The 17946-nt window shown below is 48.1% G+C and overlaps 1 protein-coding gene across 2 annotated transcripts in view; it reads left to right on the top strand.

Moving 5' to 3' along the window:
- The window catches only part of LOC132825971 (collagen alpha-1(V) chain-like), a 499923-nt gene that overhangs the window by 346181 nt on the left and 135796 nt on the right, over positions 1-17946 (top strand). For both annotated transcript variants that reach the window (XM_060841664.1, XM_060841663.1), the window contains exons 19-25: positions 7344-7397; positions 7502-7546; positions 10824-10877; positions 13079-13123; positions 14375-14428; positions 16773-16817; positions 16952-17005. In XM_060841664.1, coding sequence (XP_060697647.1) covers positions 7344-7397; positions 7502-7546; positions 10824-10877; positions 13079-13123; positions 14375-14428; positions 16773-16817; positions 16952-17005 — 351 coding nt within the window. The remainder of the gene's footprint in view (positions 1-7343; positions 7398-7501; positions 7547-10823; positions 10878-13078; positions 13124-14374; positions 14429-16772; positions 16818-16951; positions 17006-17946) is intronic.

Here is a 17946-nt window from a genome sequence, read left to right as displayed (position 1 = left end):
CTGGAGGTTGGCTAACGTGGTGCTATATGGTGTACATGTATTTGGAAAGGCAAGGACTAACTGGGGATAGTCAACATGGCTTTGTGTGTGGGAAATCATGTCTCACAAACTTGATTGAGTTTTTTGAAGAAGTAACAAAGAAGATTGATGAGGGCAGAGCAGTAGATGTGATCTATATGGACTTCAGTAAGGCATTCAACAAAGTTCCTCATGGGAGACTGATTAGCAAGGTTAGATCTCATGGAATACAGAGAGAACTAGCCATTTGGATACAAAACTGGCTCAAAGGTAGAAGACAGAGGGTGGTGGTGGAGGGTTGTTTTTCAGACTGGAGGCCTGTGACCAGTGGAGCGCCACAAGGATCGATGCTGGGTCCTCTACTTTTCATCCTTTATATAAATTATTTGAATGTGAACATAAGAGGTACAGTGAGTAAGTTTGCAGATGACACCAAAATTGGAGGTGTAGTGGACAGCGAAGAGGGTTACCTCAGATTACAACAGGATCTGGACCAGATGGGCCAATGGGCTGAGAAGTGGCAGATGGAGTTTAATTCAGATAAATGCGAGGTGCTGCATTTTGGGAAAGCAAATCTTAGCAGGACTTATACACTTGATGGTAAGGTCCGAGGGAGTGTTGCTGAACAAAGAGACCTTGGAGAGCAGGTTCATAGCTCCTTGAAAGTGGAGTCGCAGGTAGATAGGATAGTGAAGAAGGCTTTTGGTATGCTTTCCTTTATTGAACAGAGTATTGAGTACAGGAGTTGGGAGGTCATGTTGCGGCTGTACAGGACATTGGTTCGGCCACTGTTGGAATATTGTGTGCAATTCTGGTCTCCTTCCTATCGGAAAGATGTTTTGAACTTGAAAGGGTTCTGAAAAGATTTACAAGGATGTTGCCAGGGTTGGAGGATTTGAGCTACAGGGAGAGGCTGAACAGGCTGGGGCTGTTTTCCCTGGAGCGTAGGAGGCTGAGGGGTGACCTTGTAGAGGGTTATAAAATCATGAGGGGCATGTGGTGGATAAATAGGCAAAGTCTTTTCCCTGGGGTCAGGGAGTCCAGAACTAGAGGGCATAGGTTTTGGGTGAGAGGGGAAAGATATAAGAGAGACATAAGGGGCAACCTTTTCACACAGAGGGTGGTACGTGTATGGAATGAGCTGCCAGAGGATGTGGTGGAGGCTGGTACAATTGCAACATTCAAAAGGCATTTGGATGGGTATATGAATAGGAAGGGTTTGGAGGGATATGGGCCGGGTGCTGGCAGGTGGGACTAGATTGGGCTGGGATATCTGTTGGCATGAACTGAAGGGTCTGTTTTGCATCCTGTACATCTCTATGACTCTAAGTACAGAGGTTATGCTGTTTCGTGCAGTTTCTGCCAATCCTCCAATGAATTTATAGAAAGTCTATTTCTTTAAAAATTAAAATTCATTTTGAAAGTCTGGAGCTGAACTGAGCTGATGCCTGAGGATTGAGAGGCAACACCACCATCTAGTGGGGACACCATGTAATGAAGATCAGTGCAGCAAACAGCACCTTCCACCTGGGGGTCCTCCAACCCCATTGGATCAATGTGGATTTCACCAGTTTCCTGATCTCCCCTCCTCCCAACCTTAGCTAGATCTAACCTTCCACATTGGCACTGTGCTCATGGCCTGTCCCACCTGTCCATCTTCTTTCCCACCTATCTGCTCCACCCTCCTCTCTGACCTATCACCTTTACACCCACCTCCATTCACCTATTGCACTCTCAGCTACCTTTCCCTCATCCCACCCCCCTCCCCATTTCACTCTCCACCCCCAAGGCTCCCAGCCTCATTCCTGATAAAGGGCTTATGTATGAAATGTTGATTCTCCTGCTGCTCAGATGCTGCCTGACCTGCTGCGCTTTTCCAGCAACACACTCTCGACTCTGATTAGATTAGATTAGATTAGACTTACAGTGTGGAAACAGGCCCTTCGGCCCAACAAGTCCACACCGACCCGCCGAAGCGAAACCCACCCATACCCTTACATTTACCCCTACCTAACACTACGGGCAATTTAGCATGGCCAATTCACCTGATCTCCAGCATCTGCAGCCCTCACTTTCTCCGAGCAAAAGGCAGGAACTCAACATCTTCACCATCCTGTATCTGCTCTTGGTGCATCACAGCAGCATTAACCAGGAAAGGAATTCACTGGGCACCACCTGAGAAATTATGTGTTTGTACTGGTGGAGATGCAGAGGAGCCTCCCCTCAATGTTGCACTGGGATGGAGCAGTTAAATTATGCAGAGACATAGGGTAGGCTCAGGTTGTTTTCATTGGAGCAGAGGGGTGTGTCAGTGTGTTACACTGAGGAGTGTGTCAGTGTGTAACACTGAGGAGTGTGTCAGCGTGGTACAGTGAGGGGTGTGTCTGTGTGTTACACTGAGGAGTGTGTCAGTGTGGTACAGTGAGGGGTGTGTCAGTATGTTACACTGAGGGGTGTGTCAGTGTGTTACACTGAGTGGTGTATCAGTGTGTTACAGTGAAGGGTGTGTCAATGTGTTACACTGAGCGGTGTATCAGTGTGTTACAGTGAGGGGTGTGTCAGTGTGTTACAGTGAGGAGTGTGTCAGTGTGTTACAGTGAGGGGTGTGTCAGTGTGTTACACTGAACGGTGTATCAGTATGTTACAGTGACGGGTGTGTCAGTGTGTTACACTGAGTGGTGTATCAGTGTGTTACAGTGCGGGGTGTGTCAGTCTGTTACACTGAGGAGTGTGTCAGTGTGGTACACTGAGGAGTGTGTCAGTGTGTTACAGTGAGGGGTGTGTCAGTGTGTTACACTGAGGAGTGTGTCAGTGTGTCACAGTGAGGGGTGTATCAGTGTATTACACTGAAGGGTGTCCAGTGTGTTACAGTGAGGGGTGTGTCAGTGTATTACAGTGAAGTGTGTGTCAGTGTGTTACACTGAGGGGTGTATCAGTGTGTTACAGTGACGGGTGTGTCAGTGTGTTACAGTGAGGGGTATATTAGAGTGTTGCAGTGAGGGGTATATGTGAGTGTTACAGTGAGGGGTATATTAGAGTGTTACAGTGAGGGGTATATCTCTGTGCTACAGTGAGGGGTATATTAGAGTGTTACAGTGAGGGGTATGTCTCTGTGCTACAGTGAGGGGTATATTAGAGTGTTACAGTGAGGGGTATATCTCTATGTTACAGTGAGGGGTATATCTCTATGTTACAGTGAGGGGTATATCAGAGTGTTACAGTGAGGGGTATATCAGTGTGTTACAGTGAGGGGTATATTAGAGTGTTGCAGTGAGGGGTATATTAGAGTGTTGCAGTGAGGGGTATATTAGAGTGTTACAGTGAGGGGTATATCTCTATGTTACAGTGAGGGGTATATTAGTGTGTTACAGTGAGGGGTATATGTGAGTGTTACAGTGAGGGGTATATCTCTATGTTACAGTGAGGGGTATATTAGTGTGTTACAGTGAGGGGTATATCAGAGTGTTACAGTGAGGGGTATATCAGTGTGTTACAGTGAGGGGTATATTAGGGTGTTACAGTGAGGGGTATATCTCTATGTTACAGTGAGGGGTATATTAGTGTGTTACAGTGAGGGGTATATTAGAGTGTTACAGTGAGGGGTATATGTGAGTGTTACAGTGAGGGGTATATCAGAGTGTTACAGTGAGGGGTATATTAGAGTGTTACAGTGAGGGGTATATGTGAGTGTTACAGTGAGGGGTATATTAGAGTGTTACAGTGAGGGGTATATCAGAGTGTTGCAGTGAGGGGTATATCAGAGTGTTACAGTGAGGGGTATATTAGAGTGTTACAGTGAGGGGTATATGTGAGTGTTACAGTGAGGGGTATATTAGAGTGTTACAGTGAGGGGTATATCAGAGTGTTACAGTGAGGGGTATATCAGAGTGTTACAGTGAGTTTGATGGAACGTGCTGAAAGAAGATGGAAACAGTGATAGATATTACAGGGGGTTCTTCAGGAGCTCAGAAAGCAGACTGTGGGTTGTTGCGGAGAGCGTAGAGATCACAGAGAAATAAAGAAATGTGCTCAGCAAGAGATTGGAAATGAGGACATAAGTTTTAAAATTCAGGAGATCTCCCCAAAATACAGGAGACTTCAGTTGCTGCAATATAGACTGGGGAAAATGGAAGTGTGAGTGGCAAGTGTTTCTTGAATGAGTTTCGGAGAGTTTCCTTTAGACCCAGTCCAACAGGGTTGCAGTGTTGGCTCTGGTCCTTGGAGATGTTATGCCCAAGTGGACTGAAGTGCCAGTGGAGGCAGTGATCATTCTGTCACAAGTTTCAGGATGATGCTGAGGAATGACATGCAACCATCCAGACTCACAATAATCTATTCACAGAGAGCTGACTGTAGTCGGGCAAAAACAGGACTGAACAGGATTGGCTGGTGTAGGGGGTTAATGGGAAGATCAGTAACTGAAATGGACTGTCTTCAAGGAGCAGATGGTCTGAGTACTCTTGAGGTATCCCCCCCAAAATGGTAAACAAATCCAGTTGACCACGGAGGCAGACATTAACATTACTGAGTAAAGGTTATGCTTTTTACATATGTCTTTACCAAAGAGAGGCATAATGCCCAGGTCATGGTGAGTGGGAGTGAAGCTCAAAGGGTTCAGAATTAATAAGGACTGAAGTCTTGAAATGACTTTTGCATTTATAGCTAACAGGCAACGAAACTGGATCAGATGTATAAAGGATTTTGAAAGAAGCGAGGGTAGAAACTGTGGGGGCTATGATCATAATCTTTCAGTCTGCCCCTGAATTCAGGGGAGGTGCCAGAGAGCTGGAGAATTACAGACACATGGTCTTGTTTAAAAAAGGTTGTTAGAATCATGCCAACAATTACAGACCAGTCAGTATGACTTTGTTGGTGGGAAACGTTCTCGAAACAATCATTTGGGATAAGATTAGGAGTGATGTGGAAAAAAGGTGAATTGATTCGGAAGAGTCAGCATGGATTTCTAAAGGAGAAAGCACATTTCACTAACTTGCTGGAATGTTTTTTGAACAATCATAGAAAGGGTCATTGCGGGGGTGGGTAATACCGTGGATGTAGTGTCCATGGTCTTCCAGAAGGTGTTTGATACAGTGCCACACAACAGACCCATGAGGAATCTGGTGGGTCATAGTGTAAAAGGAACAGTAACAACATCAATCCAAAATTGACTGAAGGATAGAAACAGATGTTTTTCAGGCCCAAGTAAGGAATTCCTCAAGGGTCAGTTTTGGGGTCCTTGCTTTTCCTGATGTCAGTTACTGCCTGGATCTCAGGGTGGGGGAGCAATTTCCAAGTTTGCAGAGGACAGGAAACCTAGAAGATTGTAAACTGTGAGGAGGGCAGTGTGGAACTCCAACGGACAAGTTGGTGGAGTAAGTGAAGATGGAGCAGATGAGACTCAAATGCCGTGAACTGTGAGATGATGCACCTTTGGTCAGAAGAGCGTTGAAAGGTAACATAAAATAGGGGGTACAATTCTAAAGGAGGTGCAGGAACAGGAAGGCCTGTGGGTATATTTACATCGATCATTGAGGCTGGCAGGACAGGTCAAGAGAGCAAGAAAGAAAGTATGCAGTATCCTCGGCTTTCTTAATAGGGGCAAGGAGTTCAAGAGCAAGATGGTGATGTTCAACTTCTTCAAGGCATTTGTTTAACCTCAGCTGGAGTGTTACGTATAGTAGTGGGTACCTTGTTACAGGAAGTCTGGAATGCGTTGGAGAGAGTGAAGAAGCAAATTACACCAGTATTTCCAGGAATGAGAAACTTCAGAACTGAGGATAGATTGAAGAATGAAGAAAGATGAAAGGAGATTTGAGAGAGGTTTTCAAAGTCAGGAGCAAGCCTTGGTAGAGACAATAGGGAGAACCTGTTTCCATGTGGAAAAGGAACAAGAGGGGCATAGATTTAAAGTGATGTGCAAAAGAGGTGAGGGTGATAGGGGTAAGGGGCAGAGAGTATAAACATTGGCAAGTCACATTGCAGCTGTGGAGAACTTTAGTTAGTGCACATTTGAAACATTATGTACAGTTCCGGTCACCACACTAACAGAAAGATGTGGACCTGATGTGGAGATGCTGGTGTTGGACTGGGATGGACAAAGTTAAAAATCACACAACACCAGGTTATAGTCCAACAGGTTTAATTGAAAGCACACTAGGTTTCGGAGCATCGCTCCTTCATCAGGTGATTCCAAGCTGTGCTTCCAAATAAACCTGTTGGACTATAAGCTGATATTGTGTGATTTTTAACTTTGAAAGATGTGGAGGCTTTGGAGAGGGTGCAGAAACATTGACCAGGATGGTGCCCGGATTGGAGGGTATTAATGCTGAGGAGAGATTGGATAAACATGGCTTGTTTTCACCTGAACATTGAAGAATGAGGGGGTTAACCTGACAGGAGATTACAAATATATGAGAGGCATGGACAGATGGATGGAAAGGACCGATTGGGCAGAACGGGCGGAATGGACGGATTGGACGGAATGGATGGAAGGAATGGAATGGTCAGAGTCTTTTTCCCAGGGTCATTTTCCCAATTGTCAGTTACTAGGGGGTCATAGGTTAAAGGTAAAAGGGGATAGTTTAAGTGATGTGAGAGGCAAGTTCTTTACACAGAGCCTGATGGGTACCTGTACCTTGAATGTGCTCCCAGAGGAAGTGGAGGCAGATAACAAAAGCGACATTTAAGAGGCACCATGACAGACATCTGAATAGGCAGGACATAGAGGGATACAGGCCGCAGAGAGACAAAAAGGTTTTGGTTGAGAAACGCATCATGTGTTTGCACCGTCTTGGTGGGGTGAAGAGCCTGTTCCTGTGCTGTTCCTGTTCTTTGTTCTTGATGAGAAAAAAGACATTTTCACACAGCAAGTGGGCAAAGTCAGAAATGCTGTCCCTAAAAATATGGAGGCAGGTTCAGTTGGTCCATTCAAGGGGGCATTGAACGGTTATTTAGATAGAAAAATATGCGGCTTATGGGGAAAAGGTAGGAGATTGGCACCAAATAATGATGCTCATTTGAAGAGCGGTGTAGGTATAATGGGCTGAATGGCCTGCTTCAACAATGGGTTAATTCTGTAATTCAGTGGCTCAGAGCTGGTCATGGTGTGTGAGTGATACATGGTCCAAATGAGCAGAGAAGCAGCGAACCACACAAGGAAACACAGTCACCCCGTCATAAAGAGACCCAGAAACATGACGACAATGTACAACATCAACAAGTACCCAGTCTTCACCTGTCATCTGCCCAAGGACATGCTGACAAAAGGGGCTTTTGATGATGTAATATCGAACAGTGTTGTGATGGTGTTAATGTTCCCTTTCCAGGGGGATGCAGGGCCACAGGGACCACCTGGACCTCCTGGTGAGGATGGCGAGAGGGTGAGTTAGGGGCTGGGCAGCATTTAATCCACATGCTCTCTCCTGAGAATGGTTTCCTGGGTCAAAACAGGAGGATTAACACAATCTGACTGAATCTGTTCCAGGGCGATGATGGAGAAGCTGGTCCAAGAGGTTTACCAGGAGAACCAGTGAGTACTCACCATTCTCAAAATTATACCATAGTCTCACAGTGAGGGGGTGTGGGGTATATCAGAGTCTCACAGTGAGGGGTGTGAGGTATATCAGTGTGTTACAATGAGGGGTGTGGGGTATATCAGAGTGTTACAGTGAGGGGTGTGGGGTATATCAGTATCACAGTGAGGGGTGTGTGGGGTATATCAGAGTGTTACAGTGAGGGGTTGTGGGGTATATCAGGGTGTTACAGTGAGGGGTGTGGGGTATATCATAGTCTCACAGTGAGGGGTGTGGGGTATATCATAGTTCACAGTGAGTGGTGTGGGGTATTTCAGCGTCTCACAGTGAGGGGTGTGGGGTATATCAGAGTGCCACAATGAGGGGTGTGGGGTATGTCAGAGTGTTACAGTGAGAGGTGTGGGGTATATCAGGATGTTACAGTGAGGTGTGGGGGTATATCAGAGTCTCACGTTGAGGGGTGTGGGTTATATCAGTGTGTTACAGTGAGGGGTGTGTGGGGTATATCAGTGTGTTACAGTGAGGGGTGTGGAGTATATCAGTGTGTTACAGTGAGGGGTGTGGGGTATATCAGTGTGTTACAGTGAGGGGTGTGGGGTATATCAGTGTGTTACAGTAAGGGGTGTGAGGTATATCAGAGTGTTACAGTGAGGGGTGTGGAGTATATCAGTGTGTTACAGTGAGGGGTGTGGGATATATCAGTGTGTTACAGTGAGGGGTGTGAGGTATATCAGGGTGTTACAGTGAGGGGTGTGGGGTATATCAGTGTGTAGAGTGAGGGGTGTGGGATATATCAGTGTGTTACAGTGAGGGGTGTGGGGTATATCAGAGTGTTACAGTGAGGGGTGTGGGATATATCAGTGTGTTACAGTGAGGGGTGTGGGGTATATCAGAGTGTTACAGTGAGGGGTGTGGGATATATCAGTGTGTTACAGTGAGGGGTGTGGGGTATATCAGAGTGTTACAGTGAGGGGTGTGGGATATATCAGGGTGTTACAGTGAGGGGTGTGGGGTATATCAGGGTGTTACAGTGAGGGGTGTGGGATATATCAGTGTGTTACAGTGAGGGGTGTGGGGTATATCAGGGTGTTACAGTGAGGGGTGTGTGGGGTATATCAGTGTGTTACAGTGAGGGGTGTGGGGTATATCAGAGTCTCACGGTGAGGGGTATGGGGTATATCAGGGTGTTACAGTGAGGGTGTGGGGTATATCAGAGTGTTACAGTGAGGGGTGTGGGGTATATCAGAGTCTCACGGTGAGGGGTATGGGGTATTTTCAGGGTGTTACAGTGATGGGGTGGGGTATATCAGGGTGTTACAGTGACGGGTGTGGGGTATATCAGTGTGTTACAGTGAGGGGTGTGGGATATATCAGTGTGTTACAGTGAGGGGTGTGGGGTATATCAGGGTGTCACAGTGAGGGGTGTGGGGTATATCAGTGTGTTACAGTGAGGGGTGTGGGGTATATCAGGGTGTCACAGTGAGGGGTGTGTGGGGTATATCAGAGTGTTACAGTGAGGGGTGTAGGGTATATCAGAGTCTCACAGTGAGGGGTGTGGGGTATATCAGGGTGTTACAGTGACGGGTGTAGGGTATATCAGAGTCTCACAGTGAGGGGTGTGGGGTATATCAGGGTGTTACAGTGAGGGTGTGGGGTATATCAGGGTGTTACAGTGAGGGGTGTGGGGTATATCAGGGTGTCACAGTGAGGGGTGTGGGGTATATCAGTGTGTTACAGTGAGGGGTGTGGGGTATATCAGGGTGTCACAGTGAGGGGTGTGTAGGGTATATCAGAGTGTTACAGTGAGGGGTGTGGGGTATATCAGGGTGTTACAGTGAGGGGTGTGTGGGGTATATCAGTGTGTTACAGTGAGGGGTGTGGGGTATATCAGAGTCTCACGGTGAGGGGTATGGGGTATATCAGGGTGTTACAGTGAGGGTGTGGGGTATATCAGGGTGTTACAGTGAGGGGTGTGGGGTATATCAGAGAGTCACGGTGAGGGGTATGGGGTATATCAGGGTGTTACAGTGAGGGGGTGGGGTATATCAGGGTGTTACAGTGAGGGGTGTGGGGTATATCAGTGTGTTACAGTGAGGGGTGTGGGATATATCAGTGTGTTACAGTGAGGGGTGTGGGGTATATCAGGGTGTCACAGTGAGGGGTGTGGGGTATATCAGTGTGTTACAGTGAGGGGTGTGGGGTATATCAGGGTGTCACAGTGAGGGGTGTGTGGGGTATATCAGAGTGTTACAGTGAGGGGTGTAGGGTATATCAGAGTCTCACAGTGAGGGGTGTGGGGTATATCAGGGTGTTACAGTGAGGGGTGTGGGTTATATCAGTGTGTTACAGTAAGGGGTGTGGGATATATCAGTGTGTTACAGTGAGGAGTGTGGGGTATATCAGGGTGTTACAGTGAGGGGTGTGGGATATATCAGTGTGTTACAGTGAGGGGTGTGGGGTATATCAGGGTGTTACAGTGAGGGGTGTGGGATATATCAGTGTGTTACAGTGAGGGGTGTGGGGTATATCAGGGTGTTACAGTGAGGGGTGTGGGTTATATCAGTGTGTTACAGTAAGGGGTGTGAGGTATATCAGAGTGTTACAGTGAGGGGTGTGGAGTATATCAGTGTGTTACAGTGAGGGGTGTGGAGTATATCAGAGTGTTACAATGAGGGGTGTGGGGTATATCAGTGTGTTACAGTGAGGGGTGTGGGATATATCAGTGTGTTACAGTGAGGGGTGTGGGGTATATCAGTGTGTTACAGTGAGGGGTGTGAGGTATATCAGGGTGTTACAATGAGGGGTGTGGGGTATATCAGTGTGTTACAGTGAGGGGTGTGGGATATATCAGTGTGTTACAGTGAGGGGTGTGGGGTATATCAGGGTGTTACAGTGAGGGGTGTGGGGTATATCAGAGTGTTACAGTGAGGGGTGTAGGGTATATCAGAGTCTCACAGTGAGGGGTGTGGGGTATATCAGGGTGTTACAGTGAGGGGTGTGGGGTATATCAGAGTGTTACAGTGAGGGGTGTAGGGTATATCAGAGTCTCACAGTGAGGGGTGTGGGGTATATCAGGGTGTTACAGTGAGGGGTGTAGGGTATATCAGGGTGTTACAGTGAGGGGTGTAGGGTATATCAGAGTCTCACAGTGTGGGGTGTAGGGTATATCAGAGTCTCACAGGGTGGGGATTTGGTGGGATCAGTGTGTAGCCTGTCTTGTAGGACCGTGTGTGGGAGATGAGATTAATCACTGCTTCTAATTTCCCCCCCCAGGGTCCCCGTGGATTGTTGGGTCCAAAGGGACCTGCCGGACCCTCGGGCCCCCCAGTGAGTACCATTCCTTTTGCATGTTGTGGTGCGATGTGAAGCTGCTAACGTGTGCCTGCCGCTCTGTCCCTCACACTTACTCGCCCTGTCCCTCACACTTACTCTCTGCAGATTAACATCAGTTTCTCTTGATGCAGAATTTCAGCTCTAGCATCATCTTTCTGCAGGCTGTGCATACTTGACTGCTCAGAGTACTGTCTCCCTGATGTGTTCGATTGATGAGTATCACTCCCATACGTACATTGACAACTTCATCTCAATTAGTATCTGGTACAGTGGAGGCCATTTGACCCATCATTGGTACTGACTCTGAAAACCTTCTGGTTGGACCCCGTAGCGACTCTTTCCTCAGTCTGTTGTGTTTTTCTGCCTCAGGTGTTGGTTTGGTTGTTTTGGAAGCTGCCATTGGAATTGTATCCTCCACCCTGTTTGTAAAAATAAAAGTTCTTCCGATGTGATTTCTCACTTTCACTGATTTCTTTCTCCCTCTGGTAAATGACCCTCCTGTCACTGGAAACACTTTCTCCTCTTTGACTGGAGTGACCTAAACCCCTCATGATCTTTAAAACCCTGATTAAATCCACCCTCACCGTTTAGCTTCCTCTCCTGGTTGCCCTTGAGCAGGTGGCAGTGAGCTTCCTTCTCCATCCCTGCACTCCATGTGCTTACGGAGAGACTTCCAGGAGTTTGACCCAGTGATAATGAAGGATTGACAATAAATTTCCAAGTCAGGATGGTGAGTGGCTCAGAGGGGAATTTGTAGGTGGTTACATCTGCTGCTCTTGTCCTTCCAGAGAGAAGTGCTCGTGGCTTTAGAAGGTACAGTTGAAGGATCTTTGGTGAATTTCTGCAGTGCACCTTGTACATAGTACACACTGCTGCTGAGTGTGTGTGTGGGGGGTGGAGGGAGTTGGTGCTTGTGGATATTGTGCCAGTCAAGCAGGGTGCTTTGTCCTGGATGGTGTTGAGCTTCTTGAGTGTTATTGGAGCTGCCCCCATCAGGCAAGTGGGAGCATTCCATCCCACTCCTGACTGGTACTTTGGGGAGTTAGGAGGTGAGTTACTTACTGCAGGATTCCTAGCCTCTGCCCTGCTTCTGGAGTCCCTGTCTTTATGTGGTGAGTCCAGTTGAGTTTCTGGTTAATGGTAATGCCCAGGATGTTGATTGTGTGGGATTCAGCGATGGTAACACAATTAAATGTCAAACGATGATGGTCAGATTGTCTCTTATTGGAGATGGTCATTGCCTGGTATATGCATGGTGTGAATGTCCCCTCCAAGCCTGGACATTGGCTAAATCATGTTGCATTTGAGTATGGGCTAGTTCAGTGTCTGGGGAGTTGTGAATGGGGCTGAACACTGTGCAATCATCAACAAACATCCCCACTTCTGACCCTCTGATGGAGGGCAGGTGTTGCTGTTTGTGATATCCAGATTTGCAGTTTGTTTGAAGGAAGGGTGCTCAGAGCTGAACCTCAGTGAAAACAGGCCGCCAAGAGCTGTCTGACCTGGGTTGTCCTCTCCCAGCAGCTGTTTGAGTCTGGTGTCAGGTCTAAAGGAGATCTCAGTAAATGTCTGCAGATAATCACGTAGCAATGTTGAAATCCAGCTGAAGGCCCCGGTATTAATACACACACTCTCACTGCCATTGGCAGGGAGTGCACTCAATGATTGTGTTAGAGCAAAGATATAAACTCAAACAGAATCACAAACTTAGCAATAAAATAAACAATATGGGGTTCCTCTTCTGAAACAATCTGACTCAATTGCCAAAGGCGAGATTAGCTCTTTGGGCCTTTGGAAAATGTGTAACTTTCCCAGGAGTTTTTGGAACAAGTCGAACAGTTTTATGGGGCAGGTTTCCTGTCAGTTCTAGCTGGAATGAAATATGTGGGATCCGGCCAGGAGATGTGTGTAATACAGACCCAGAGAAGGACATATGTGATCCTGAGAGGATGGGGTGTATTCACACAACAAGAACTGTAGGATTCCCACACTATTGTATATTTGCGGATTTCTGTGGCCGTGATCAGTTTCTGGGGAGCAGACTGCTGACTGATCCTATCACTGCGAGATCCAGGCCATTAATGATTAGATACATGGCTACGGGAATGTCAATATTTGGATCATCCCAGGTGATCAGATGATTCCCTCAACTTGACTCAAGACTGTCACTAATCTGTGATCATTTTGCTTTCCAGGGGGTGACGGGAATGGATGGGCACCATGGTCCAAAAGGCAGCCAGGTACATACTGCCTTCCGGCTCTCAGGGGTAGAGAGAGGGCAGGGACACAGGGGGGATGGACATGGAGGGGTAAGGTGTGGGGGAGGGACATGAAGGGGGAAGGTGTGGGGGAGGGGCATGGAGGGGGAAGGTGTGGGGGAGGGACATGGAGGGGGAAGGTGTGGGGGGAGGGACATGGAGGGGGAAGGTGTGGGGGAGGGACATGGAGGGGGAAGGTGTGGGGGAGGGGCATGAAGGGGGAAGGTGTGGGGGAGGGGCATGAAGGGGTAAGGTTTGGGGGGAAGGGCACGGAACGTGGGGGTTAAGGGGTGGAGTTGGATGATGATAATTCTGTCCTCTGCTTTCTTGAGTGTGAGAGTGAGGGAGTGAGTGAGTGTGTGTGAGTGTGTGTGAGGAAGTGAGTGAGTGTGATGGAGTGAATGAGTGTGTGTTAATGAGTGTGTATGTGTGAGGGAATGAGTGAGTGTGTGTGAGGGAGTGAGTGTGTGTGAGTGTGTGTGAGGGAGTGAGTGTGTTTGAGGGAGTGAGTGTGTGTGAGGGAGTGAGGGAGTGTGTGTGAGTGTGTGTCTGAGGGAGTGAGTGCGTTTGAGGGAGTGAGTGTGTGTGAAGGAGTGAGTGTGAGTGAGGGACTGAGTGTGTGAGGGAGGGAGTGAATGTGTGTGAGGGAGGAAGTGTGTGAAGGAGTGAGTGAGTGTGTGTGAGGGAGTGAGTGAGTGTGTGTGAGGGAGTATGTGAGTGTGTGTGAGGGTGTGAGTGTGAGGGAGTGAGTGAGTGTGTGTGAGGGTGTGAGTGAGTGTGTGTGAGGGAGTGAGTGTGTGTGTGTGTGAGGGAGTGAATGTGTGTGAGGGAGTGTTTGTGAGTGAGTGTGTGTGAGGGAGTGAGTGTGTGTGAGGGAGTGAGTGAGTGTGTGTGAGGGAGTATGTGAGTGTGTGTGAGGGTGTGAGTGTGAGGGAGTGAGTGAGTGTGTGTGAGGGTGTGAGTGAGTGTGTGTGAGGGAGTGAGTGTGTGTGTGTGTGAGGGAGTGAATGTGTGTGAGGGAGTGTGTGTGAGTGAGTGTGTGTGAGGGAGTGAGTGTGTGTGAGGGAGTGTGTGAGTGAGTTTGTGGGATTGAGGAAGTCTTTGATTACCGTCTAATCCCTCCCCACCTCCTCTGTCCATTCAACGTGACAACATGGCCCAGTACTGCCTGGTGTTGGTTGTGAGGGTTTGGTGAAGTACTGGATTGATCACCGCTCTTTCCTCTTCCTTTAGGGCCCTCAGGGTGAACCAGGGCCCCCAGGACAGCAGGGGAATCCAGGAGCTCAGGTAAGCTCAGGCTCACCCTGGGATATTGTTTCGAGCAGGCAGACAGCTTTGGGACTGTGAAAACTCTGAGAACTCTGTATCTTATTCTTCACTTTTACCGCTGACAACCTCAGAGAGATCACAGCCACTTATTATCACTGTAAGCAGCTCTGCCTTGAGAACTGTAATCCCTGAGTGCTGCTGTTTGTGCTGGGAATCGAAGCCTGTACCATCAGCACCTTGTCTGATCCTCACTGAACCCCATCGCCCCCTCAGCATTCACGTTTACAGGCAGGCGACAAGTGAGAGCTCTGGAGCTTGATGTTCATACACAGTCATTGGGCATTTACAATAGCAAAAGAGGCCCTTTGGCCCATCATATCTATGCTAGTTTGGAGTACCTAGCTACTCTAAATCCTATTTTCCAAACCTTGCCGTAGCCTTATATTTTGTGACATTTCAAGTACTCATCGCAATAGTACTCTGATGTGATGGGACTTTCTGCCTGTTTCAGGCAGTGACTGTCAGATTGCCACCACCCTCAGGGCAAAACAGTCTTCCTCAAAACCCCCGATCCCTTATCCCCTACCCTAACACTCTGTAGGCCTCATTCTCACAGAGACTGGGGATGATGGGGGACTCACTCTCACAGAGAGTGGGGATAATGGGGGATTCACGCTCACAGAGAGTGGGGATAATGCGGGATTCACGCTCACAGAGAGTGGGGATAATGTGGAATTTACTCTCACAGAGAGTGGGGATAATGGGGGACTCAATCTCACAGAGAGTGGGGATAATGGGGGATTCACTCTCACAGTGGGGATAATGTGGGACTCAATCTCACAGAGAGTGGGGATAATGGGGGATTCCATCTCACAGAGAGTGGGAATAATGTGGGACTCACTCTCACAGAGAGTGGGAATAATGTGGGATTCACTCTCACAGAGAGTGGGGATAATGGGGATTCACTCTCACAGAGAGTGGAGATAATGGGGGATTCACTCTCACAGAGAGTGGGGATAATGTGGGATTCACTCTCACAGAGATTTGAGATAATGGGGGCCACACTCTCACAGAGAGTGGGGATAATGTGGGACTCACTCTCACAGAGAGTGGGGATAATGTGGGATTCACTCTCATAGAGAGTGGGGATAATGTGGGATTCACTCTCACAGAGATTGGGGATAATGTGGGACTCAATCTCACAGAGAGTGGGGATAATATGGGATTCACTCTCATAGAGAGTGGGGATAATAGGGGATTCACTCTCACAGAGAGTGGGGATAATGGGGGCCGCACTCTCACAGAGAGTAGGGATAATGGGGGACTCACTCTCACAGAGAGTGGGAATAATGTGGGGCTCACTCTCACAGAGAGTGGGAATAACAGGAGACTCACTCTCACAGATTGAGGATAATGTGGGATTCATTCTCACAGAGAGTGGGGATAATGTGTCACTCACTCTCACAGAGAGTGGAGATAATGTGGGACTCACTCCCACAGAGTGGGGATAATGGGGGACTCACTCTCACAGAGAGAGGGGATAATGGGGGATTCACTCTCACAGAGAGTGGGGATAATGTGGGACTCACTCTCACAGAGAGTGGGGATAATGTGGGTCTCACTCTCACAGAGAGTGGGGATAATGTGGGATTCACTCTCACAGAGATTGGGGATAATGTGGGACTCAATCTCACAGAGAGTGGGGATAACGTGGGATTCACTCTCACAGAGAGTGGGGATAATGTGGGACTCATTCTCACAGAGATTGGGGATAATGTGGGCTTCACTCTCACAGAGAGTGGAGATAATAGGGGCTTCACTCTCACAGAGTGGGGATAATGGGGGACTCACTCTCACAGAGAGTGGGGATAATGGGGGCGTCAGTCCCAAAGGAAGTGGCAAGTATGTGAGACTCACTCCCACAGGGAGTGGAGCGAATGTGGGCCTTGCTCCCAAAGGGACTGGGAATAATGGGTCACTGGATCCCACAGGAAGTGGGGGGGACTATGGGACTCACTCACATGGGAGTGGGGGAAATGTGTGGCCCACTCCTACAGACGATAGTAGGAAATTGAAAAGGAATCATATTGATGCGTTGCCAGCTGGATAAAGGGAGGAGGGAAGAGGAATGGAATGACAGGGTGATGGCGGGATCAGTAATGATGAAGAGGGAGTGGGAGGAAACTGGTGTGGGGCAGAAACTCCATTACAGAGCAGAGGGGCTCATTGGCATGCTATATTCTGTGTAACTGGCTAATTAACATTATAAGACATGTCCAACCGTCCCTCCCACTGCTCGAATGTCTGCAGGAATGTTTGTCTCTGTTTAGTTATGCCTAATCTGTTGTGTTTTCTTTCTCAGGGTCTCCCTGGGCCTCAGGGACCAATTGGACCTCCAGGAGCTAAAGTAAGTCTCTCTTCCAGGAGAATTCAAACCCTTAGGCACAGGAGGCTACTCCTGGCCTTCCTGTCCGAGTCCAGGGTCTCAGTGATCACAGCACTTTGCACTCACTCCCAGATTCTCTGTCTTTCAATCCACAGGGACCCACTGGCAAACCAGGTCTCCCAGGATTACCAGGAGCAGATGGACCACCGGTGAGTTATACCCCTCGGCTGGTAGGTGCGAGATGGAGAGGGGTGACTTACACCAATTGGAGGGGAGGCAAAGTTATTCACCCTCATTACTTGTCCTTTGATTTAATCCAGCTGAGTACCCTCAAAGGGCAGGTAAAAATCATCCCCATTCCTGAGGGTCTGGAGTTACATGTAGGCCAGACCAGGTAAGAATGGCAGACTCCCTTCCTCAAGGGCAGGAGTGAACCAGATGGATTTTACTGACAATCAACAGCTACATCACAACTTTTGCGGATCCCAGAATTTTTATCTTCAGGTTTTTAAAAAACTGAATTCAAATTCTTTAACTGCCCAAAAGAAATTTCACAGAATCCTGGGTTGATGCAAGCATTGACAAGACCATTTGGCCCATTGTGTATGTTCTAGCTCTCTGAAAGAGCTATCCCATTCATTCCACTCTCTGCTGTCCTTACTGAGTATTGATCCCATTCAGTTTTGAAAGTTATGGGCGGCACGGTGGCACAGCAGTTAGCACTGCTGCCTCACAGCGCCACAGACCCAGGTTCAATTCCCGCCTCAGGCAACTGTCTGTGTGGAGTTTGCACGTTCTCCCTGTGTCTGTGTGGGTTTCCTCCGGGTGCTCCGGTTTCCTCCCACAGTCTATGTCCCACAGCTTCGGCGGATCGGTGTGGACTGTTGGGCCAAAGAGCCTGTTTCCACACTGTAAGTAATCTAATCTACTCTAATATTTCCCCACTCCCAACCCTTTCAGGCAGTGTGTTCCAAATTGCAACATCACCCTGGTGTTCAGGGCGATTGTGATGGTAATTCAGCCTCCGTCAGGTACAATGTGCTGGTTCAATCACCAGAATGGCCAATTACTTTGCTCCCACTAACCAGTTCAAACAAAACATTCATCAGGCATCTGCAAAGAACCCGAAATAATCCATTCATTATGTACA

The sequence above is a fragment of the Hemiscyllium ocellatum genome, chromosome 21, assembly GCF_020745735.1.
Source record: "Hemiscyllium ocellatum isolate sHemOce1 chromosome 21, sHemOce1.pat.X.cur, whole genome shotgun sequence".
Taxonomy (NCBI): domain Eukaryota; kingdom Metazoa; phylum Chordata; class Chondrichthyes; order Orectolobiformes; family Hemiscylliidae; genus Hemiscyllium; species Hemiscyllium ocellatum.
Note: the sequence above shows the minus strand (reverse complement) of the source record. Positions and strands in the feature narration are given on the sequence as shown.